The sequence below is a fragment of the Oncorhynchus masou genome, unplaced genomic scaffold (assembly GCF_036934945.1).
Source record: "Oncorhynchus masou masou isolate Uvic2021 unplaced genomic scaffold, UVic_Omas_1.1 unplaced_scaffold_3485, whole genome shotgun sequence".
In the NCBI taxonomy this organism is placed as follows: Eukaryota; Metazoa; Chordata; class Actinopteri; order Salmoniformes; family Salmonidae; genus Oncorhynchus; species Oncorhynchus masou.
Window position 1 is genome coordinate 12,312 of NW_027009893.1, and position 25,869 is coordinate 38,180.

Here is a 25,869-nt window from a genome sequence, read left to right on the forward strand (position 1 = left end):
CCAGACAGTTGGTATACTGTAGCCAGACAGTTGGTATACTGTCGCCAGACAGTTGGTATGCTGTAGCCAGACTGTAGCCAGACAGTTGGTATACTGTAGCCAGACAGTTGGTATGCTGTAGCCACACTGTAGCCAGACAGTTGGTATGCTGTAGCCAGACTGTAGCCAGACAGTTGGTATACTGTAGCCAGACAGTTGGTATGCTGTAGCCACACTGTAGCCAGACAGTTGGTATGCTGTAGCCAGACTGTAGCCAGACACTTGGTATACTGTAGCCAGACAGTTGGTATACTGTAGCCAGACAGTTGGTATGCTGTAGCCAGACAGTTGGTATGCTGTAGCCAGACTGTTGGTATGCTGCGGCCAGACTGTTGGTATGCTGTGGCCAGACTGTTGGTATGCTGTAGCCAGACTGTAGCCAGACAGTTGGTATACTGTAGCCAGACAGTTGGTATACTGCAGCCAGACAGTTGGTATGCTGTAGCCAGACAGTTGGTATGCTGTAGCCAGACTGTAGCCAGACAGTTGGTATGCTGTAGCCAGATAGTTGGTATGCTGTAGCCAGACTTTAGCCAGATTGTTGGTATACTGTCGCCAGACAGTTGGTATTCTGTAGCCAGACTGTAGCCAGACAGTTGGTATACTGTAGCCAGATAGTTGGTATGCTGTCGCCAGACAGTTGGTATACTGTAGCCAGACAGTTGGTATACTGTAGCCAGATAGTTGGTATGCTGTAGCCAGACTGTAGCCAGATTGTTGGTATACTGTCGCCAGACAGTTGGTATACTGTAGCCAGACTGTAGCCAGACAGTTGGTATACTGTAGCCAGATAGTTGGTATGCTGTCGCCAGACAGTTGGTATGCTGTAGCCAGACTGTAGCCAGACAGTTGGTATGCTGTAGCCAGACTGTAGCCAGACAGTTGGTATGCTGTAGCCAGATAGTTGGTATGCTGTAGCCAGACTTTAGCCAGATTGTTGGTATACTGTCGCCAGACAGTTGGTATTCTGTAGCCAGACTGTAGCCAGACAGTTGGTATACTGTAGCCAGATAGTTGGTATGCTGTCGCCAGACAGTTGGTATACTGTAGCCAGACAGTTGGTATACTGTAGCCAGATAGTTGGTATGCTGTAGCCAGACTGTAGCCAGATTGTTGGTATACTGTCGCCAGACAGTTGGTATACTGTAGCCAGACTGTAGCCAGACAGTTGGTATACTGTAGCCAGTTAGTTGGTATGCTGTCGCCAGACAGTTGGTATGCTGTAGCCAGACAGTTGGTATGCTGTAGCCAGACAGTTGGTATGCTGTAGCCAGACAGTTGGTATACTGTAGCCAGACATTTGGTATACTGTAGCCAGACCGTTGGTATACTGTAGCCAGACAGTTGGTATACTGTAGCCAGACAGTTGGTATACTGTCGCCAGACAGTTGGTATGCTGTAGCCAGACTGTAGCCAGACAGTTGGTATACTGTAGCCAGACAGTTGGTATGCTGTAGCCACACTGTAGCCAGACAGTTGGTATGCTGTAGCCAGACTGTAGCCAGACAGTTGGTATACTGTAGCCAGACAGTTGGTATGCTGTAGCCACACTGTAGCCAGACAGTTGGTATGCTGTAGCCAGACTGTAGCCAGACACTTGGTATACTGTAGCCAGACAGTTGGTATGCTGTAGCCACACTGTAGCCAGACAGTTGGTATACTGTAGCCAGACTGTTGGTATACTGTAGCCAGACAGTTGGTATGCTGTAGCCACACTGTAGCCAGACAGTTGGTATACTGTAGCCAGACTGTTGGTATACTGTGGCCACACTGTAGCCAGACAGTTGGCCCGGAGCAGGTCAGGTGAGAATAGGGCGATTATAACATTTGTTTTTCTCTCTTCTTGTTTGGAAGCGCCCGTTAGTAATCGTCGACACCTGTTGTTTACAAAGCATGTGACAAGTAAGATTAGGTCGTAAACTGTCCATGACTCTGATTGGCCAAATCCAAATGAACCCGTACGTACACACAAGAAATGTTATGATACACAGGGTTCTCGCCAGGATGTTTTAACAAGGAGGTGCTGCTGACTGGCTGGGGAGGGGGCATTTCCTGTAATCTAGAGCAAAACCAATTTTTTTAGGTGTCTCAGCCCATCTCTTACATTCTTTGGGGAGAACCCTGACACAAAATATTTGTATCTTAGAGAACCTGATGGCCAATTACCATATTGCTAATACCTATCTCTCTCTTTCTCTTCCTCTCCTATCGCTTCTCTCTTTCCTCCCCTCTCGTCTCTCGTCTCGGTTCTCTCTCCTCCAGGTCTGAGAGGGGGACAGGGCCCGTTGAGAGCCTGGGCATTAGGTATCCAGGACAGGGGGATGTGTAGTGACTCAGAGAGTGCTGGAGGCAGCAGTGAGTCCCAGTCCATGGACTCCCCCACAGCGAGCCCAGGTAAAAACATGAACCAACACAACACCAGGTAAAAACATGAACCAACACAACACCAGGTAAAAATATGAACCAACACAACACCAGGTAAAAATATGAACCAACACAACACCAGATAAAACATGAACCAACACAACACCAGGTAAAAACATGAACCAACACAACACCAGGTAAAAACATGAACCAACATAACACCAGGTAAAAACATGAACCAACACAACACCAGGTAAAAACATGAACCAACACAACAACAGGTAAAAACATGAACCAACACAACACCAGGTAAAAACATGAACCAACACAACACCAGGTAAAAACATGAACCAACACATCACCAGGTAAAAACATGAACCAACATAACACCAGGTAAAAACATGAACCAACACAACACCAGATAAGAACATGAACCAACACAACACCAGATAAGAACATGAACCAACACAACACCAGATAAGAACATGAACCAACACAACACCAGATAAGAACATGAACCAACACAACACCAGATAAGAACATGAACCAACACAACATGAACCAACACAACACCAGATAAGAACATGAACCAACACAACACCAGGTAAAAACATGAACCAACACAACACCAGATAAGAACATGAACCAACACAACACCAGGTAAAAACATGAACCAACACAACACCAGGTAAAAACATGAACCAACACAACACCAGATAAGAGCATGAACCAACACAACACCAGGTAAAAACATGAACCAACACAACACCAGATAAGAGCATGAACCAACACAACACCAGATAAGAACATGAACCAACACAACACCAGATAAGAACATGAACCAACACATCACCAGGTAAGGGAACATGACACATCCCAGCACTGGCCTTATCAGTAGGGCCCAAGAGTTTCTGCTGACCATGTGACCTCACTAGGAACAACTCCAGGCCCTATTTATAGGTAGGGCTGTGTTGTGGCACCAAAACACAGTGTATATATACATATCAAATACAGAAGTGCAAGGTGGCACCGACAGAGATGGTCGCCTCGTTTCGAGTCCTTAGGAAACTCTGCAGTATTTAGTTTTTTTAATGTATTATTTATTTATTTTTTAATTTTTAATTTTACCTTTATTTAACCAGGCAAGTCAGTTAAGAACAAATTCCTATTTTCAATGACGGCCTAGGAACAGTGGGTTAACTGCCTGTTCAGGGGAAGAACGACAGATTTGTACCTTGTCAGCTCGGGGGTTTGAACTCGCAACCTTCCGTTTACTAGTCCAACGCTCTAACCACTAGGCTACCCTGCCGCCCCATTTATTCCACTGTTACCCCAGGAAATCCTAAGTCTTATTACATACAGACGGGAGGAACTATTGGATATAAGAGCAATGTCAACTTTCCCAAAGTGGATTTGGTTTTGTATTTCCCAAAGTGGATCCTCTGTTCGGGCCACCACCCAGGACAAGGGATCAGATCCTCTGTTCGGACCACCACCCAGGACAAGGGATCAGATCCTCTGTTCGGACCACCACCCAGGACAAGGGATCAGATCCTCTGTTCGGACCATCACCCAGGACAAGGGATCAGATCCTCTGTTCGGACCACCACCCAGGACAAGGGATCTAATCCCAGAAGCCGTCCCAAAACAATGACGCCGCAGAAGGGCCAGACGAAGCGGCCTCCTGTTCAGGCTCCGTAGACGTGCACATCGTCCACCGCTCCCCAGTATACTTCTCGCCAATGTCCAGTCTCTTGACAACAAGGTAGACGAAATTCGAGCAAGGGTTGCCTTTCAGAGAGACATCAGAGATTGTAACATTGGTCCTGGTCAGCTCCTGGATGGGAGACCAGATGCTCCGAAAGGTTGCAAGTTCAAACCCCCGAGCTGACAAGGTACAAATCTGTCGTTCTGTCCCTGAACAGGCAGTTAACCCACTGTTCCTAGGCCGTCATTGAAAATAAGAATTTGTTCTTAACTGACTTGCCTAGTAAAATAAAGGTAAAATTAAAAAAAAAATATATATATATACTGTATTTTATACCATCTACTGCATCTTGCCTATGCTGCTCGGTCATCGCTCATCCATATATTTATATGTACATATTCTCATTCAACCCTTTTAGATTTGTGTGTATTAGGTAGTTGTTGTGGAATTGTTAGATTACTTGATAGATATTACTGCATTGTCGGAACTAGAAGCACAAGCATTTCACTACACTCGCATTAACATCTGCTTACCATGTGTATGTGACCATTAACATCTGCTAACCATGTGACCAATAACATCTGCTAACCATGTGACCAATAACATCTGCTAACCATGTGACCAATAACATCTGCTAACCATGTGACCAATAACATCTGCTAACCATGTGACCAATAACATCTGCTAACCATGTGACCAATAACATCTGCTAACCATGTGACCAATAACATCTGCTAACCGTGTGTATGAGACCAATAACATCTGCTAACCGTGTGTATGTGACCAATAACATCTGCTAACCATGTGACCAATAACATCTGCTAACCATGTGACCAATAACATCTGCTAACCATGTGACCAATAACATCTGCTAACCATGTGACCAATAACATCTGCTAACCATGTGACCAATAACATCTGCTAACCATGTGACCAATAACATCTGCTAACCATGTGACCAATAACATCTGCTAACCATGTTATTAGATTTGACGTTTAATCTGTGTTTTCCGTGGTCTGTTAAATGAGTGGTTTGCACTATAGAGTTCCACATATGATGTTTGAGGAAGTGTTCTACTTCCTGCTCTCAGGTGACTTTAAACGCAGACTACCCAGAACCCCCTCCACTGGCACTATGTCCTCGGCAGACGACCTTGATGAGAGACAGCCACCTTCACCCTCAGACAACGGTAAGAGAGAGAGAGAGAGAGACTGTCTGTCTGAAGAGCTGTCATTAACACAGCCAAGGTCTGAAGTTGTTCTGGTCTGTTTTGGTGTGTGCGTCGTTGCCGTGTTTGTGTGTATCTCTGCATGTGTGAGGACCGGTGAGCTTCAACCCTCACACTAAATGTTTTTTTTGTGTTTTTTTTTTACTCTGTGCACAGCTGTAGGGATGAGGTGTGTTGGTTTTGGCTTGCGGCCACAGCTAGCAAGTTCCTGTCTTTAGCCTGAACTCTCTCCCTGCAGGGGAATGTGTTATTTTTTGATCAACTCTTTGTTGTTCGAGGCATCAGGGACTTCTGCTACTGTTAAAACCAACTCAATACCACTAATCCTCTCTGGGTTATTATTCATGTGGATATTAAATTATAAGGATAATTAATGAATATTTCTGTAAAGTTGTTCTGAATGTGTGTCCCAGGTATAAATGAATTGTTCATGACACAAGGATCAAGTGTTTGATTATTCACTTAATGTCCAATAAGGCTGTTCTATTACATTCCTATAACAACAATGATTATTCATTGTATATGTTTGGTGAAGATTAGGGAAAGTAATGTGGAGTCCCCCCTCTCTCTCCCCTCTCTATCCTCTCCCCCTCTTTCTTTCTCTCTCTCTCTCTCTCTCTCTCTCTCTCTCTCTCTCTCTCTCGCTCCCCTCTCTCCCCCCTCCCTCCTCTCCCCCTCTCTTTCTTTCTTTCTCTCTCTCTCTCTCCCCCCTCTCTCTCTCTCTCTCCCCCTCTCTCCCTCACTCCCTCCCCCTCTCTCTCCCTACCTCCCCTCATCCCTTCTCCCCCTCCCTCCTTCCTCCCCCCCCCCTCCCCCCCCCTCCCTCTCTCCCCTACCTCCCCTCACCCCCCCTCTCTCTCCCTACCTCCCCTCTCTCTCTCTCCCCCCCTCCCTCTCTCTCTCTCTCTCCCCCCCCTCTCTCCCCCCCTCTCTCTCTCCCCTCCCTCTCTCTCTCTCCCACCCCCCCCCTCTCTCTCCCTACCTCCCCTCATTCCCCCCTCTCTCCCTCACTCGCTCCCCCTTCCCCTCCCAGGTCTGGGTGAGATGGTGACAGAGACAGCCAGTTCCCCAGGTCCGTTTCGTAACGCCCAGATGTCCAAGGCATCTCAGACACACAAGCTGAGGAAACTCAGAGCTCCGTCTAAATGCAGGGAGTGTGACAGTCTGGTGGTGTTCCACGGAGCAGAATGTGAAGAGGTAGAAATACAAGCTCTCACACACACACACACAAGCTGAGGAAACTCAGAGCTCCGTCTAAATGCAGGGAGTGTGACAGTCTGGTGGTGTTCCACGGAGCAGAATGTGAAGAGGTAGAAATACAAGCTCTCTCTCTCACACACACACACACACACACACACACACACACACACACACACACACACACACACACACACACACACACACACACACACACACACACACACACACACACACACACACACACACACACACACACACACACACACACACAAGCTGAGGAAACTCAGAGCTCCGTCTAAATGCAGGGATTGTGACAGCACCCCCTATCCTAATATCTATCCTCCAGTCTAATATCTCTCCTTCAATCTCAGATCTCTCCTCCAGTCTAATATCTCTCCTTCAATCTCAGATCTCTCCTCCAGTCTAATATCTCTCCTTCAATCTCAGATCTCTCCTTCAATCTCAGATCTCTCCTCCAATCTAAGTATGTTTGTCTCTCTGTCTACTCTCTCAGTGCTCCCATGTCTCTCCCTGTCTGTCTCAGTGCTCCCATGTCTCTACCTGTCTGTCTCAGTGCTCCCATGTCTCTCCCTGTCTACTGTCTCAGTGCTCCCATGTCTCTCCCTGTCTACTGTCTCAGTGCTCCCATGTCTCTCCCTGTCTACTGTCTCAGTGCTCCCATGTCTCTCCCTGTCTACTGTCTCAGTGCTCCCATGTCTCTCCCTGTCTGTCTCAGTGCTCCCATGTCTCTCCCTGTCTGCTGTCTCAGTGCTCCCATGTCTCTCCCTGTCTGTCTCAGTTCTCCCATGTCTCTCTCTGTCTACTGTCTCAGTGCTCCCATGTCTCTCCCTGTCTACTGTCTCAGTGCTGCCATGTCTCTCCCTGTCTACTGTCTCAGTGCTGCCATGTCTCTCCCTGTCTACTGTCTCAGTGCTCCCATGTCTCTCCCTGTCTGTCTCAGTGCTCCCATGTCTCTCCCTGTCTACTGTCTCAGTGCTCCCATGTCTCTCCCTGTCTACTGTCTCAGTGCTGCCATGTCTCTCCCTGTCTACTGTCTCAGTGCTCCCATGTCTCTCCCTGTCTACTGTCTCAGTGCTCCCATGTCTCTCCCTGTCTGCTGTCTCAGTGCTCCCATGTCTCTCACTGTCTACTGTCTCAGTGCTTCCATGTCTCTCCCTGTCTACTGTCTCAGTGCTCCCATGTCTCTCTCTGTCTACTGTCTCAGTGCTCCCATGTCTCTCCCTGTCTACTGTCCCAGTGCTCCCATGTCTCTCCCTGTCTACTGTCTCAGTGCTCCCATGTCTCTCCCTGTCTACTGTCTCAGTGCTCCCATGTCTCTCTCTGTCTACTGTCTCAGTGCTCCCATGTCTCTCCCTGTCTACTGTCTCAGTGCTCCCATGTCTCTCTCTGTCTACTGTCTCAGTGCTCCCATGTCTCTCCCTGTCTACTGTCTCAGTGCTCCCATGTCTCTCTCTGTCTAATGTCCCAGTGCTCCCATGTCTCTCCCTGTCTACTGTCTCAGTGCTCCCATGTCTCTCTCTGTCTACTGTCTCAGTGTTCCCATGTCTCTCCCTGTCTGCTGTCTCAGTGCTCCCATGTCTCTCCCTGTCTACTGTCTCAGTGCTCCCATGTCTCTCCCTGTCTGCTGTCTCAGTGCTCCCATGTCTCTCCCTCTCTACTGTCTCAGTGCTCCCATGTCTCTCCCTGTCTACTGTCTCAGTGCTCCCATGTCTCTCCCTGTCTGTCTCAGTGCTCCCATGTCTCTCTCTGTCTACTGTCTCAGTGCTCCCATGTCTCTCCCTGTCTACTGTCTCAGTGCTCCCATGTCTCTCTCTGTCTAATGTCCCAGTGCTCCCATGTCTCTCTCTGTCTACTGTCTCAGTGCTCCCATGTCTCTCCCTGTCTACTGTCTCAGTGCTCCCATGTCTCTCTCTGTCTAATGTCCCAGTGCTCCCATGTCTCTCCCTGTCTACTGTCTCAGTGCTCCCATGTCTCTCTCTGTCTACTGTCTCAGTGTTCCCATGTCTCTCCCTGTCTGCTGTCTCAGTGCTCCCATGTCTCTCCCTGTCTACTGTCTCAGTGCTCCCATGTCTCTCCCTGTCTGCTGTCTCAGTGCTCCCATGTCTCTCCCTCTCTACTGTCCCAGTGCTCCCATGTCTCTCCCTCTCTACTGTCTCAGTGCTCCCATGTCTCTTCCTATCTACTGTCTCAGTGCTCCCATGTCTCTTCCTATCTACTGTCTCAGTGCTCCCATGTCTCTTCCTGTCTACTGTCTCAGTGCTCCCATGTCTCTCCCTGTCTGTCTCAGTGCTCCCTGGCCTGTCATAAGAAGTGTCTTGAGACCCTGGCCATCCAGTGTGGTCATAAGAGGCTGCAGGGAAGACTCCAGCTGTTTGGCATCGACTTCACCCAGGCAGCGAAGAACAGCCCAGATGGGATCCCTTTCATCATCAGGAAGTGTACCTCTGAGATAGAGAACAGAGCGCTCAACCTCAAGGTAAAACCCACACTGTTATAAAGCCAAGGTATACTGTGTAACCATAACAACTGACATGTATGTATATATATACAGTCACCACTGTAATTATTGGCACCCTTGATAAAGATACTGAGCTATATTGTACGCTCAAAAAACATTTAAACATTTAATTATTCTATGCTAATACAATCGCTTCGAGAAAGAGATGGGGTTGGAAATGATTGGATCCCCTGTTTTCAATACTCCAGTACCCTCCACTTGCGAGGATAACAACACTGACTCTTTTTCTAAAATGTTTTCTGAGATTGGAGAACACATTGGGAGGGATATTAGACCGTTCCCCCATACAGAATCTTCCCAGATCCTTGATATCCTTCATCTGTTCTTATGGACTGGCCTCTTCAATTCAAACCACAGGGTTTTAATGGGGTTCAAGTCCAGAGACTGAGATGGCCATTGTAAAATGTTGATTTTGTGGTCAACCATTTCTTTGTTGATTTTGGGGTTATCGTCTTGCTGGAAGAGTCACTTGTGGCCAAGTTTCAGCCTCCTGGCAGAGGCGACCAGGTTTTGGGCAAAAATAATTATCCTGGTACTTGGTAAAGTTCATGATGACGTTGACCTTACGAAGAGCCCCAGATCCAAAATAGCAAAACAAAATATCTGAGTAATTGTATAAAATATTAAGATGTATTTTTTTGGAGCACACAATATAGCTAAGTATTGTTATTACTTATTTTATACTTAAGCAATAAGAGAACCTCGGGAATTATCGTGTGATAGCTCCTGACAAAAAGAGTAAATTTGTTTTATTTCATCTTTCCACCAGACAATATAGTCCAGGCAGTTGTTAGTTCTGAAGTTGCTCACCAAACAGGCTGGTCGTTAATTATTTTAGGATGCTTTGACCCAGTCATTCTATTCATTTCATGTTGCCATGCCAAACAGATCATTAGCATGTAGCTAGCTAGCTAGCTAGCAGAGGTTCAATGATTACAAAAGACAATAACTTCAATAAATAACGAATTAATGAATAATTTATAAATAGGCAACCAGAACTTCATCAAACCAGCTGATTTGTGAATATATATATGTATATGTGATATATTAATGAAGGATCGCTAGGCCATCTTTAGTTCTCCTCTGCTAGCTAGCCAACTAAAGCTAACACACGATCACATCAAGCAGCAGAAATGACAACAAACTATGTGCGTTTTGGTTTGTTTTACTTTTTCTATTGGAGATTTATTTCGATATATCCATTACGATGATGCTGATAAATGAATTCGCCTGGCTCATAGAAGCTGTCAGTCTTGTCACGTTTCTATGCGTGGCACGATGGCCAAAAAACCTGCAACGTGTTGCACAGGTCAGATAGGCACACGGTGAGGCTTATATTAACCCCCGTTGTACCAAAATAAATGCTAGGCTTATAGTATGGGGAAATATTGTGTTGACACTCTTTTCCAGGAGAGATTACGTTTATAAATTGACTGGCTGGGCTGTGGGACAGTGGATTCCAATGGAACTGTTACCAGGTATTACTCATGGAATGTGGGTGATGCTGTAACTGTAAAAAGAGATTTAACATGTTCAGATACACTCCCATTTAAATGATTTACCATTCTCATAGTCTCAGTCCAAAGCCATTCTCATAGTCTCTAATGTGCAATAACTGAAGCTAATGGGCTTTGATGTTGGTGATCTGGTGTATTGTGTGTTTGTCCAGGGAATCTACCGTGTGAACGGTGCAAAGTCTCGTGTGGAGAAGCTGTGTCAGGCGTTTGAGAACGGCAAAGACCTGGTTGAGCTCTCTGACCTCTCACCCCACGACATCGCCAACGTGCTCAAACTCTACTTGAGACAGGTTTCTGTTTTTTTTCTCAATTAAAATGGTGATAAAGAGCATCCTTGTTTTACACTGCTAGATCGTTCTTATGTAATAATGTACAACACATTTCCCAAAGATATTGATTGATTACTTGATTGATGAATATCTTCTGTAGTTACCAGAGCCGTTGATCCTGTACCGTTACTATAATGACTTCATCGGATTGGCCAAGGAGAGCCAGAGGGTGATCATCGAAGAGAAGGCTGTAGCCAGGGTCCTCCAGGACCAGGGGAGGCCAGGGGGTGAACAACCCCGACCAGGAGGCACCCAGCCTGGGGTAGATGGAGAGCAGCCTCCCTGCCGACCAGCCAACCTGGAGGAGGAGAGCTGCCCAAACAGCCCAGTATCAAACTCAACAGAGTCATCTTTAAAATTAGAGACCTGTTACGACAGCTTCCTCCTGCACACTACAGGACACTCCGCTTCCTCACGGCACACCTACATAGGTAAAGAGATGGGTGGAAGCACATGCATGCAGGCACCACCCCCTCACACACCCCACCCCCTCACCTCCCCCTCATACACCCCACCCCCTCACCTCCCCCTCACACACCCCACCCCCTCACCTCCCCCTCATACACCCCACCCCCTCACACACCCCACTCCCTCACCTCCCCCTCATACACCCCACCCCCTCACCTCCCCCCACACACCCCACCCCCTCACCTCCTTCTCCACCTCCCCTCACACACCCCACCCCCTCACCTCCCCTCATACACCCCACCCCCTCACCTCCCCCTCATACACCCCACCCCCTCACCCCCCCTCATACACCCCCTCACCTCCCCCCACACACCCCTCCACCTCACACACCCCACTCCCTCACCTCCTCTCACACACCCCACCCCCTCACCTCCCCCTCACACACCCCACCCCCTCACCTCCCCCTCATACACCCCACCCCCTCACCTCCCCCCACACACCCCACCCCCTCCTTCTCCACCTCCCCTCACACACCCCTCCCCCTCACCCCCCTCATCTTACACACCCCACCCCCTCACCTCCTTCTCCACCTCCCCTCACACACCCCACCCCCTCACCTCCCTCTCCACCTCCTTTCATACACTCCACTCCCTCACCTCCGCTCACACACCCCTCCCCCTCACCTCACCTCCCCTCACACACCCCTCCACCTCACACACCCCACCCCCTCACATCCCCCTCACACACCCCACTCCCTCACCCCCCCTCACCTCCCTCACACACCCCACTCCCTCACCTCCCCTCACCTCACACACCCCACCCCCTCACCTCCCCTCACACACCCCTCCCCCTCACACACCCCACCCCCTCATCTCCCTCTCCACACTCCCTTCTTCCTCACCCCTCCCCCTCACCACCCACCTGCCACACACCCCATTATTTATGTTATTTATCTCTTCCCCTAGGGTGACAGAGCAGGCAGAGGAGAACAAGATGACAGCCAGTAATCTGGGCATTATCTTTGGCCCTACGCTGGTCAAACCCCGACAGACTGACGCAGAGGTCTCCCTGTCTTCTCTGGTTGACTACCCCTACCAGGTGAGTTGCTGTTAATCCTAACCCTACCAGGTATGTACCTGTAGACTACCCCTAACCCTACCAGGTATATGTACCTGTAGACTACCCCTAACCCTACCAGGTATGTACCTGTAGACTACCCCTAACCCTACCAGGTATATGTACCTGTAGACTACCCCTAACCCTACCAGGTATGTACCTGTAGACTACCCCCTAACCCTACCAGGTATATGTACCTGTAGACTACCCCTAACCCTACCAGGTATGTACCTGTAGACTACCCCTAACCCTACCAGGTATATGTACCTGTAGACTACCCCTAACCCTACCAGGTATGTACCTGTAGACTACCCCTAACCCTACCAGGTATATGTACCTGTAGACTACCCCTAACCCTACCAGGTATGTACCTGTAGACTACCCCTAACTCTACCAGGTATGTACCTGTAGACTACCCCTAACCCTACCAGGTATATGTACCTGTAGACTACCCCTAACCCTACCAGGTATGTACCTGTAGACTACCCCTAACCCTACCAGGTATATGTACCTGTAGACTACCCCTACCAGGTATGCACCTGTAGACTACCCCTAACCCTACCAGGTATGTACCTGTAGACTACCCCTAACTCTACCAGGTATATGTACCTGTAGACTACCCCTAACCCTACCAGGTATATGTACCTGTAGACTACCCCTACCAGGTATGTACCTGTAGACTACCCCTAACCCTACCAGGTATGTACCTGTAGACTACCCCTACCAGGTATATGTACCTGTAGACTACCCCTACCAGGTATGTACCTGTAGACTACCCCTAACCCTACCAGGTATATGTACCTGTAGACTACCCCTACCAGGTATATGTACCTGTAGACTACCCCTAACCCTACCAGGTATGTACCTGTAGACGACCCCTAACCCTACCAGGTATATGTACCTGTAGACTACCACTACCAGGTATGTACCTGTAGACTACCCCTAACCCTACCAGGTATATGTACCTGTAGACTACCCCTACCAGGTATGTACCTGTAGACTACCCCTAACTCTACCAGGTATATGTACCTGTAGACTACCCCTAACTCTACCAGGTATGTACCTGTAGACTACCCCTAACCCTACCAGGTATGTACCTGTAGACTACCCCTAACCCTACCAGGTATATGTACCTGTAGACTACCCCTAACCCTACCAGGTATATGTACCTGTAGACTACCCCTACCCCTACCAGGTATATGTACCTGTAGACTACCCCTAACCCTACCAGGTATATGTACCTGTAGACTACCCCTAACCCTACCAGGTATATGTACCTGTAGACTACCCCTACCAGGTATATGTACCTGTAGACTACCCCTAACTCTACCAGGTATATGTACCTGTAGACTACCCCTACCAGGTATATGTACCTGTAGACTACCCCTAACTCTACCAGGTATATGTACCTGTAGACTACCACTACCAGGTATATGTACCTGTAGACTACCCCTAACTCTACCAGGTATATGTACCTGTAGACTACCCCTACCAGGTATGTACCTGTAGACTACCCCTACCAGTTATATGTACCTGTAGACTACCCCTACCAGGTATGTACCTGTAGACTACCCCTACCAGGTATGTACCTGTAGACTACCCCTACCCCTACCAGGTATATGTACCTGTAGACTACCCCTAACCCTACCAGGTATATGTACCTGTAGACTACCCCTACCAGGTATATGTACCTGTAGACTACCCCTAACCCTACCAGGTATATGTACCTGTAGACTACCACTACCAGGTATATGTACCTGTAGACTAACCCTAACCCTACCAGGTATATGTACCTGTAGACTACCCCTAACTCTACCAGGTATATGTACCTGTAGACTACCCCTACCAGGTATGTACCTGTAGACTACCCCTACCAGGGATATGTACCTGTAGACTACCCCTAACCCTACCAGGTATATGTACCTGTAGACTACCCCTAACCCTACCAGGTATATGTACCTGTAGACTACCCCTAACTCTACCAGGTATATGTACCTGTAGACTACCCCTACCAGGTATGTACCTGTAGACTACCCCTACCAGGTATATGTACCTGTAGACTACCCCTAACCCTACCAGGTATATGTACCTGTAGACTACCCCTAACTCTACCAGGTATATATACCTGTAGACTACCCCTACCAGGTATGTACCTGTAGACTACCCCTACCAGGTATATGTACCTGTAGACTACCCCTAACCTTACCAGGTATGTACCTGTAGACTACCCCTAACCCTACCAGGTATATATACCTGTAGACTACCCCTAACTCTACCAGGTATGTACCTGTAGACTACCGCTAACCCTACCAGGTATATGTACCTGTAGACTACCCCTAACCCTACCAGGTATATGTACCTGTAGACTACCCCTAACCCTACCAGGTATATGTACCTGTAGACTACCCCTAACTCTACCAGGTATATGTACCTGTAGACTACCCCTACCAGGTATGTACCTGTAGACTACCCCTACCAGGGATATGTACCTGTAGACTACCCCTAACCCTACCAGGTATATGTACCTGTAGACTACCCCTAACCCTACCAGGTATATGTACCTGTAGACTACCCCTAACTCTACCAGGTATATGTACCTGTAGACTACCCCTACCAGGTATGTACCTGTAGACTACCCCTACCAGGTATATGTACCTGTAGACTACCCCTAACCCTACCAGGTATATGTACCTGTAGACTACCCCTAACTCTACCAGGTATATGTACCTGTAGACTACCCCTACCAGGTATGTACCTGTAGACAACCCCTACCAGGTATATGTACCTGTAGACTACCCCTAACCCTACCAGGTATATGTACCTGTAGACTACCCCTAACTCTACCAGGTATATGTACCTGTAGACTACCCCTAACCCTACCAGGTATATGTACCTGTAGACTACCCCTAACTCTACCAGGTATATGTACCTGTAGACTACCCCTACCAGGTATGTACCTGTAGACTACCCCTAACTCTACCAGGTATATGTACCTGTAGACTACCCCTACCAGGTATGTACATGTAGACTACCCCTAACCCTACCAGGTATATGTACCTGTAGACTACCCCTACCAGGTATGTACCTGTAGACTACCCCTACCAGGTATATGTACCTGTAGACTACCCCTAACCCTACCAGGTATATATACCTGTAGACTACCCCTAACTCTACCAGGTATGTACCTGTAGACTACCCCTAACCCTACCAGGTATATGTACCTGTAGACTACCCCTACCAGGTATATGTACCTGTAGACTACACCTAACCCTACCAGGTATATGTACCTGTAGACTACCCATAACTCTACCAGGTATGTACCTGTAGACTACCCCTAACTCTACCAGGTATATGTACCTGTAGACTACCCCTACCAGGTATATGTACCTGTAGACTACCCCTAACCCTACCAGGTATATGTACCTGTAGACTACCCCTACCAGGTATATGTACCTGTAGACTACCCCTAACCCTACCAGGTATATGTACCTGTAGACTACCCCTAACCTTACCAGGTATGTACCTGTAGACTACCCCTACCAGGTATATGTACCTGTAGACTACACCTAACCCTACCAGGTATGTACCTGTAGACTACCCCTAACCCTACCAGGTATATGTACCTGTAGACTACCCCTAACCCTACCAGGTATATGTACCTGTAGACTACCCCTAACCTTACCAGGTATGTACCTGTAGACTACCCCTAACCCTACCAGGTATATATACCTGTAGACTACCCCTAACTCTACTAGGTATATGTACCTGTAGACTACCCCTACCAGGTATGTACCTGTAGACTACCCCTAACCCTACTAGGTATATGTACCTGTAGACTACCCCTACCAGGTATGTACCTGTAGACTACCCCTAACCCTACTAGGTATATGTACCTGTAGACTACCCCTACCAGGTATATGTACCTGTAGACTACCCCTAACCCTACTAGGTATATATACCTGTAGACTACCCCTACCCCTACCAGGTATATGTACCTGTAGACTACCCCTAACCCTACCAGGTATATGTACCTGTAGACTACCCCTAACCCTACCAGGTATATATACCTTTAGACTACCCCTACCCCTACCAGGTATATGTACCTGTAGACTACCCCTACCAGGTATATGTACCTGTAGACTACCCCTACCAGGTATGTACCTGTAGACTACCCCTAACTCTACCAGGTATATGTACCTGTAGACTACCCCTAACCCTACTAGGTATATGTACCTGTAGACTACCCCTAACCCTACTAGGTATATGTACCTGTAGACTACCCCTAACCCTACTAGGTATATGTACCTGTAGACTACCCCTAACCCTACTAGGTATATGTACCTGTAGACTACCACTACCAGGTATATGTACCTGTAGACTACCCCTAACCCTACCAGGTGAGTTGCTGTTAATCCTAACTCTACCAGGTATGTACCTGTAGACTACCCCTAACCCTACCAGGTATATGTACCTGTAGACTACCCCTACCAGGTATATGTACCTGTAGACTACCCCTAACTCTCCCAGGTATGTACCTGTAGACTACCCCTAACCCTACCAGGTATATGTACCTGTAGACTACCCCTAACCCTACCAGGTATATGTACCTGTAGACTACCCCTAACCCTACTAGGTATATGTACCTGTAGACTACCCCTAACCCTACCAGGTATATGTACCTGTAGACTACCCCTAACCCTACTAGGTATATATACCTGTAGACTACCCCTACCCCTACCAGGTATATGTACCTGTAGACTACCCCTAACCCTACTAGGTATATGTACCTGTAGACTACCCCTATCCCTACCAGGTATATGTACCTGTAGACTACCCCTAACCCTACTAGGTATATATACCTGTAGACTACCCTACCAGGTATACATACCTGTATACTAACCCCTTGATTTTTTATAACAGTGTTGCCTGTGAAAGAACTTGAAAACATCTTAATGATAAATGTTATATACGTTTGTTTTGTCCCCTTTATTGACTGTTGTCACTTTCCTCCTCCCCCCCAGGCTCTGATGGTGGAGCTGCTGGTACGTCACTTCCAGGTGATCTTTGACTTGTCCAGCCCCTCTTCCTACCCCCCCACCACCACCTCCATGGTGGGCCAGACCTCCCCCCGACTCACCCCTCAGGAGAAGGAGCAGAGACTCAGCCCCTCCTCCTACCCCCACCACCACCTCCACGGTGGGCCAGACCTCCCCCGACTCATCCCTCAGGAGAAGGAGCACTCCACCTCCCTGCTCGACATGAAGGAGGTGAGGAGGTCCAAGTGTCTTTTAATGATTCAACCGTTTATGCAAAGGGAGGAGGTGAACTCTGAAGTCTCAGGAGCAGTTGGGGGCAGGGATAAGGGTTCATTAGGATCAGAACTTTTTATTATACCAATCAAAGCATAGGTGGCGGTTGTATGAGGGTGTATGAGGGTGTATGAGGGTGTATGAGGGTGTATGAGGTTGTATGAGGTTGTATGAGGGTGTATGAGGGTGTATGAGGGTGTATGAGGTTGTATGAGGTTGTATGAGGTTGTATGAGGGTGTATGAGGTTGTATGAGGGTATATGAGGTTGTACGAGGTTGTACGAGGTTGTATGCGGGTGTACGCGGTTGTACGCGGTTGTATGAGGGTGTATGATGGGTGTATGAGGGTGTATGTAAAGATTGGCCACCTTGGTTAGAATCAATTGACTGTTTATCTTTGTTGTTGTTCTTTAATGTTCCTCATCGTCTCCAAGCAGAGTGCCAAAGTCGACAAGAGGCACTCGTCAGTCATCCAGCCCTCTCAAACCCTGGATGATGTGAGAGAGGTGAAGACAGACAGGACAGGACCAGACAGGAGAGAGTTAACAGCCGGCTCCTCCTCCTCTGCTGCTGGCTCCTCCCCCTCTGCTGCTGGCTCCTCCTCCTCTGCTGCTGGCTCTGCCTCGGTTAGTTGGTTTGTTTCTGAGTGAGAGAGTGAAATAGTGAGAGAGTGATTAATTTAGTTATGAACAATATAAATGCACTTTTCAGGTTCAACATCAATGCTAAAGTGTCAGAGTTAGCAACACACCACAACACATTTTATTTTGTCCCGTAGGTCCAGAGATCTACCCTGGTGTTTGGCCGTCCCAGCCTCAACCTCTCCTCCTCTGCTACGGCCCCGAAGGTCCAGCTCCGGCCCCAGCGCGCTAGAATCCTGTCTCGACCAATCAGCATGCCCCTGGAACGCTTGCCCCTCCCCACCCCCTCACAGGTCACCACCCATCACTTTAACTGCTGTTGTATTCATTGTACATATTGTAATTGTCTTGTGATTGTTTTTTAATGTTGTGTACTATTGTTGTTGTTTTTTTTAACTGTAAGGATGATGCACCTATTTCCCTTCATGGGGATTAAATATAGTTTAAATATACTCATCTCATCTATCAGGTGCTCGACAGAAACAGCCGTAACAACAACGCTGCCATCACGTTGGATCCCACCGCTAACGCCACCGTGGAGTCAGCCGAGCCGGAGAAGCCTCGGATTGGTGGGGGGTCAAGGGTCAGTACCTATTACATCGACACCCAGCAGGCCGTGCAGCGGAGGCCCTGGGACAGGAAGTACAAACACTACGACGTCACGCCACGCACCGCCATGATCATGGCTAACTTACCGCCGGCCGGTACCGGTACTGGCCCAAAACCGGGGAAACAGCCGACGATGCCGACACAACTGTCCGTGTCTGGGCCAACCAGCTCTGCTCTCCCATCCAGTAGTAGCTTCAGCACTATATTCCCCAACAACCCACACACAGTGTCGTTGAAGGCTGGCCAGGCGTCCACAAGAGACAGAGAGGAGACTAAGGACAGGCCTCACTCTGCTGCTGGAGGTGGTGGGGAGACCAGACCATCTACCAACTCCCCCATAAAGTTCAGGCAACCAAGGATTCTGCAGCCTCCACCCGGAACCTTCTATAAGCCTTCTGGTTATTCAGGCGCCAGAGGCTGGCCATCATTAAGTACCTCTGGGACCACTAGCCTCACCAAAATGTCCCCAACTTCTCCTACTGTTAAAGCCTCTTCCCAGACTTCCCCTACTGTTAAAACCTTCTCACCAACCTCCCCTACTGTTAAAACCTTCTCACCAACCTCCCCTACTGTTAAAACCTTCTCACCAACCTCCCCTACTGTTAAAACCTTCTCACCAACCTCCCCTACTGTTAAAACCTTCTCACCAACCTCCCCTACTGTTAAAACCTTCTCACCAACCTCCCCTACTGTTAAAACCTTCTCACCAACCTCCCCTACTGTTAAAACCTTCCCAACATCCCCTACTGTCACTGCTCCTCTCCCTCTCTCTTCCTCCCAATCCTCCAGCATGACTTTCTCCTCTTCTCCTATAGTTACCACCACCACCCCATCCCCTACTGCCACCTACATCCTTCAAACCTCACACCTCCCCACACACACCCTACAGGACTCTGTGGACAGCTCTGTTAGTGTTGACGCCGAGGTCACGACCTCCGCTGACCATTCCCCTCCCCCCAGCAGCCCAGAGGACCCCAGCCCGCCCGAGGTCGTCCCGCTGCAACAAAGACTGAGAGCCCGGCCCAGACCTGGCGCTCGCCTGCAGCAGTTAGAACACAGAGAGGCCCATTTTGTCTGAACCGTAAAAGTAGACTTCAGTAGTCTGATATCATCACACACACAGACAGGGCCACTTCCTGCTTACAAAAACAAAACAAAAGAAAAACCATTGGCCAAGACGACTGGTTTATCTTTAAGGATAGGGAGGGCATCGGCCCCAATGTGGATGATGATGTCATATTGCTGTCTACCTTTGAAGCCAGATATCTTGTGTGCAGTGTGTGTGTGTGTACAGTGTGTGCGTGTGTACAGTGTGTGTGTGTACAGTGTGTGTTTGTGTGTACAGTGTGTGTTTGTGTGTACAGTGCGTGTTTGTGTACAGTGTTTGTGTACAGTGTGTACAGTGTGCGTGTTTGTACAGTGTACATTGTATACAGTGTACAGTGTGTGTATACAGTGTACAGTGTGTGTGTACAGTTTACAGTGTGTACAGTGTACAGTGTACAGTGTGTGTGTACAGTGTGTGTGTGTACAGTGTGTGTGTGTACACTGTGTGTGTGTGTGTACACTGTGTGTGTGTGTACTGTGTGTGTACAGTGTGTGTGTACACTGTGTGTGTGTGTACTGTGTGTGTGTACACTGTGTGTGTGTGCAGTGTGTGTGTGTACTGTGTGTGTGTGTGCAGTGTGTGTGTACAGTGTATGTGTACAGTGTGTGTGTGTGTGTGTGTACAGTGTGTGTGTGTGTACAGTGTGTGTGTGTGTACAGTGTATGTGTACAGTGTGTGTGTGTGTGTACAGTGTGTGTGTGTGTGTGTACAGTGTGTGTGTGTGTGTGTGTACAGTGTGTGTGTGTGTGTACAGTGTGTGTGTGTGTACAGTGTGTGTGTAGAGTGTGTGTGTGTGTGTGTGTGTACAGTGTGTGTGTGTACAGTGTGTGTGTGTGTACAGTGTGTGTACAGTGTGTGTACATATGTTGTTACGGTGTATCTCTGTACCATATTGTATATTGGGGGAAGCGTGCTATTATATTGATGCCAACACGGTGTGTGACGGGAACACACTGAAAGCCTTACATTAGACGTGTTTAATATATTCTATGTTTACAGTCCTTACAGACAGAAGCATGGTGTGTGACCGATCGCATCCCTAGACATTTGGAACAAGCATTTAGGCTGGTATTCAATCTATTGCAGATACAGGATTTCTAGATAACAAGAGGACAAAGTTTTATATCAAAGGTTCATTTTCACGCGTAGCTGTCCATTTCTGTGTGTAAGTGTCAGCTCCATCCATTTATTTGCTGCTATGCAAATAAAATGCACTTCTCAAACCGCTATCCAGAAACCCACTATCTGCAATTAATTGAATCCTGTATAAGTTACTGTGTGATGTCCTGGTCAACACTGCCTGTTTTTGTTACAAATAGGTTCTACCTGTCATTACTGCCATGTCATCAATAGATTCTACCTGTCATTACTGCCATGCCATCAATAGATTCTACCTGCCATCAATAGATTCTACCTGTCATTACTGCCATGCCATCAATAGATTCTACCTGCCATCAATAGATTCTACCTGCCATCAATAGATTCTACCTGTCATCAATAGATTCTACCTGTCATCAATAGATTCTACCTGTCATCAATAGATTCTACCTGCCATCAATAGATTCTACCTGCCATCAATAGATTCTACCTGCCATCAATAGATTCTACCTGTCATCAATAGATTCTACCTGCCATTAATAGATTCTACCTGTCATCAATAGATTCTACCTGTCATCAATAGATTCTACCTGCCATTACTGCCATGTCATCAATAGATTCTACCTGCCATCAATAGATTCTACCTGCCATTACTGCCATGCCATCAATAGATTCTACCTGCCATTACTGCCCTGCCATCAATAGATTCTACCTGCCATCAATAGATTCTACCTGCCATCAATAGATTCTACCTGCCATCAATAGATTCTACCTGTCATCAACAGATTCTACCTGCCATCAATAGATTCTACCTGCCATCAATAGATTCTACCTGTCATCAATAGATTCTACCTGCCATTACTGCCATGTCATCAATAGATTCTACCTGCCATCATTAGATTCTACCTGTCATCAATAGATTCTACCTGCCATCAATAGATTCTACCTGCCATCAATAGATTCTACCTGCCATCAATAGGTTCTACCTGTCATCAATAGGTTCTACCTGTCATCAATAGATTCTACCTGCCATCAATAGATTCTACCTGCCATCAATAGATTCTACCTGTCATCAATAGATTCTACCTGTCATCAATAGATTCTACCTGCCATCAATAGATTCTACCTGCCATCAATAGATTCTACCTGCCATTACTGCCATGTCATCAATAGATTCTACCTGCCATCATTAGATTCTACCTGCCATCAATAGATTCTACCTGCCATCAATAGATTCTACCTGTCATCAATAAATTCTACCTGCCATCAATAGATTCTACCTGTCATCAATAGATTCTACCTGACATCAATAGATTCTACCTGTCATCAATAGATTATACCTGTCATCAATAGATTCTACCTGTCATCAATAGATTCTACCTGTCATCAATAGATTCTACCTGCCATCAATAGATTCTACCTGCCATCAATAGATTCTACCTGCCATCAATAGATTCTACCTGCCATCAATAGATTCTACCTGTCATCAATAGATTCTACCTGCCATCAATAGATTCTACCTGCCATCAATAGATTCTACCTGTCATCAATAGATTCTACCTGCCATCAATAGATTCTACCTGTCATCAATAGATTCTACCTGCCATTACTGCCATGCCATCAATAGATTCTACCTGCCATCAATAGATTCTACCTGTCATCAACAGATTCTACCTGCCATCAATAGATTCTACCTGCCATCAATAGATTCTACCTGTCATCAATAGATTCTACCTGCCATTACTGCCATGTCATCAATAGATTCTACCTGCCATCATTAGATTCTACCTGTCATCAATAGATTCTACCTGCCATCAATAGATTCTACCTGCCATCAATAGATTCTACCTGCCATCAATAGGTTCTACCTGTCATCAATAGGTTCTACCTGTCATCAATAGAATCTACCTGCCATCAATAGATTCTACCTGCCATCAATAGATTCTACCTGCCATCAATAGATTCTAACTGTCATCAATAGATTCTACCTGTCATCAATAGATTCTACCTGCCATCAATAGGTTCTACCTGCCATTACTGCCATGTCATCAATAGATTCTACCTGCCATCAATAGATTCTACCTGCCATCAATAGATTCTACCTGCCATCAATAGATTCTACCTGTCATCAATAGATTCTACCTGCCATCAATAGATTCTAACTGTCATCAATAGATTCTACCTGTCATCAATAGATTCTACCTGCCATCAATAGGTTCTACCTGCCATTACTGCCATGTCATCAATAGATTCTACCTGCCATCATTAGATTCTACCTGCCATCAATAGATTCTACCTGCCATCAATAGATTCTACCTGTCATCAATAGATTCTACCTGCCATCAATAGATTCTACCTGTCATCAATAGATTCTACCTGACATCAATAGATTCTACCTGTCATCAATAGATTCTACCTGCCATCAATAGATTCTACCTGCCATCAATAGATTCTACCTGCCATCAATAGATTCTACCTGCCATCAATAAATTCTACCTGTCATCAATAGGTTCTACCTGTCATCAATAGGTTCTACCTGCCATTACTGCCATGTCATCAATAGATTCTACCTGCCATTAATAGATTCTACCTGTCATCAATAGATTCTACCTGCCATCAATAGATTATACCTGCCATTACTGCCATGTCATCAATAGATTCTACCTGTCATCAATAGATTATACCTGTCATCAATAGATTCTACCTGCCATCAATAGATTCTACCTGTCATCAATAGATTCTACCTGCCATTACTGCCATGTCATCACAAATTGGAACATTTTGGGAGCTCCAAAATTGAGGTGGAATGAAGTTACCCTTCTCAAATATATCATAGCATCAAGTCCTTGTCGTAATGTTACAGAGAAGCATTTTATTTGTTTTGTTGGGAGTTAAATACATGTATTATATGTTAGTTTTTACTTGTACATTTACACAGTACATGAAATGTTCTAATTTGTTCCTGTATTGTATGTAATGTGATTTGATTCTAGCTACATTAATTAAGCACTTACTTAATTCAGGTCCAACGTTTTTATGTTTTCCAAACGTTTAAACATGTATGTCATCGCAATACATTCCACAGAGAAGAGATGGAAGCATTTTATAGAGTGAGACAAAAAAAAAGTTTCAACATTTAAAAAATATAATAATAATAATTCACCCATATTCCTGTTCAGATTATAATAATCTAAATCGTATGTATCTATATCTGTTTTTTTTATATGTGACATATAAACTGCAAGTTTTTGTTTCAGTAAATTGTTTGTAACTACAAAAAAAGACAAAATGCAAAAAATGTCTTGCGTCAAATTAAAAAGTATAGTTGACAGTTTGAGTGTTGACATTTTATTTTGTTATTAGCAAATGTCCAAATAACTAATGTTCAATACATGAATATATACAGTACCATATATATATATATATATATATATATATATATATATATATATATATATATATATATATATATATATATATTAGTGTGTATCTCTCTCTATATATATATATATATATATATATTAGTGTATATATATATATATATTATATAGAGATACACACTATATATACAGTACCAGTTATATACACTATATATATATACACTATATATACACAGTTCTATATATATAGTGTATATAACTGGTACTGTATATATATATATATATATATATATATATTGGTAAAGATGATATGAATATGATGATGAATATGATAAGATATATATATATATAGTGTATATATGATTGTAACCCTTTGCCATAGAGCACGTTCCACCATACAGGTGATTATATTCTGCCTGTTAAGCCCTTATCACCATCCTAAAGCCTAATTACTTATGTCACCTGCCCTTTCCAAAGTCTTACATGACTCAACAGAACCTCTCAATTCAGTTTAGGTAGCTATATGACTCAACAGAACCACTCAGTCCAGTTTAGATAGCTATATGACTCAACAGAACCTCTCATTTAACATTACATTTACATTTAAGTCATTTGGCAGACGCTCTTATCCAGAGCGACTTACAAATTGGTGAATTCACCTTATGACATCCAGTGGAACAGCCACTTTACAATAGTGCATCTAAATCATTTAGGGGGGGTGAGAAGGATTACTTTATCCTATCCTAGGTATTCCTTAAAGAGGTGGGGTTTCAGGTGTCTCCGGAAGGTGGTGATTGACTCCGCTGTCCTGGCGTCGTGAGGGAGTTTGTTCCACCATTGGGGGGCCAGAGCAGCGAACAGTTTTGACTGGACTGAGCGGGAACTGTACTTCCTCAGTGGTAGGGAGGCGAGCAGGCCAGAGGTGGATGAACGCAGTGCCCTTGTTTGGGTGTAGTCCAGTTTAGGTAGCTATATGACTCAACAGAACCTCTCAATTCAGTTTAGATAGCTATATGACTCAACAGAACCTCTCAGGCCAGTTTAGGTAGCTATATGACTCAACAGAACCTCTCAATTCAGTTTAGATAGCTATATGACTCAACAGAACCTCTCAATTCAGTTTAGATAGCTATATGACTCAACATAACCACTCAGTTCAGTTTAGGTAGCTATATGACTCAACAGAACCTCTCAGTCCAGTTTAGGTAGCTATATGACTCAACAGAACCACTCAGTTCAGGTAGCTATATGACTCAACACACATCTGATGGTAGT

At 46.0% G+C, this 25,869-nt stretch overlaps 1 protein-coding gene across 1 annotated transcript in view; it reads left to right on the forward strand.

Moving 5' to 3' along the window:
• The window catches only part of LOC135534498 (rho GTPase-activating protein 29-like), a gene marked incomplete at its 5' end in the record, with an annotated part of 35,378 nt that extends 10,830 nt beyond the window's left edge, over window positions 1-24,548 (forward strand). The window contains 12 exon segments of the mRNA XM_064961462.1: window positions 2,302-2,433; window positions 5,203-5,301; window positions 6,374-6,537; window positions 8,849-9,037; window positions 10,749-10,886; window positions 11,026-11,209; window positions 11,212-11,356; window positions 12,299-12,431; window positions 17,471-17,716; window positions 18,196-18,384; window positions 18,537-18,692; window positions 18,869-24,548. Of these exon segments, the coding sequence (XP_064817534.1) occupies window positions 2,302-2,433; window positions 5,203-5,301; window positions 6,374-6,537; window positions 8,849-9,037; window positions 10,749-10,886; window positions 11,026-11,209; window positions 11,212-11,356; window positions 12,299-12,431; window positions 17,471-17,716; window positions 18,196-18,384; window positions 18,537-18,692; window positions 18,869-20,086 (2,993 nt within the window).
• Between the last annotated feature and the right edge of the window lie 1,321 nt (window positions 24,549-25,869).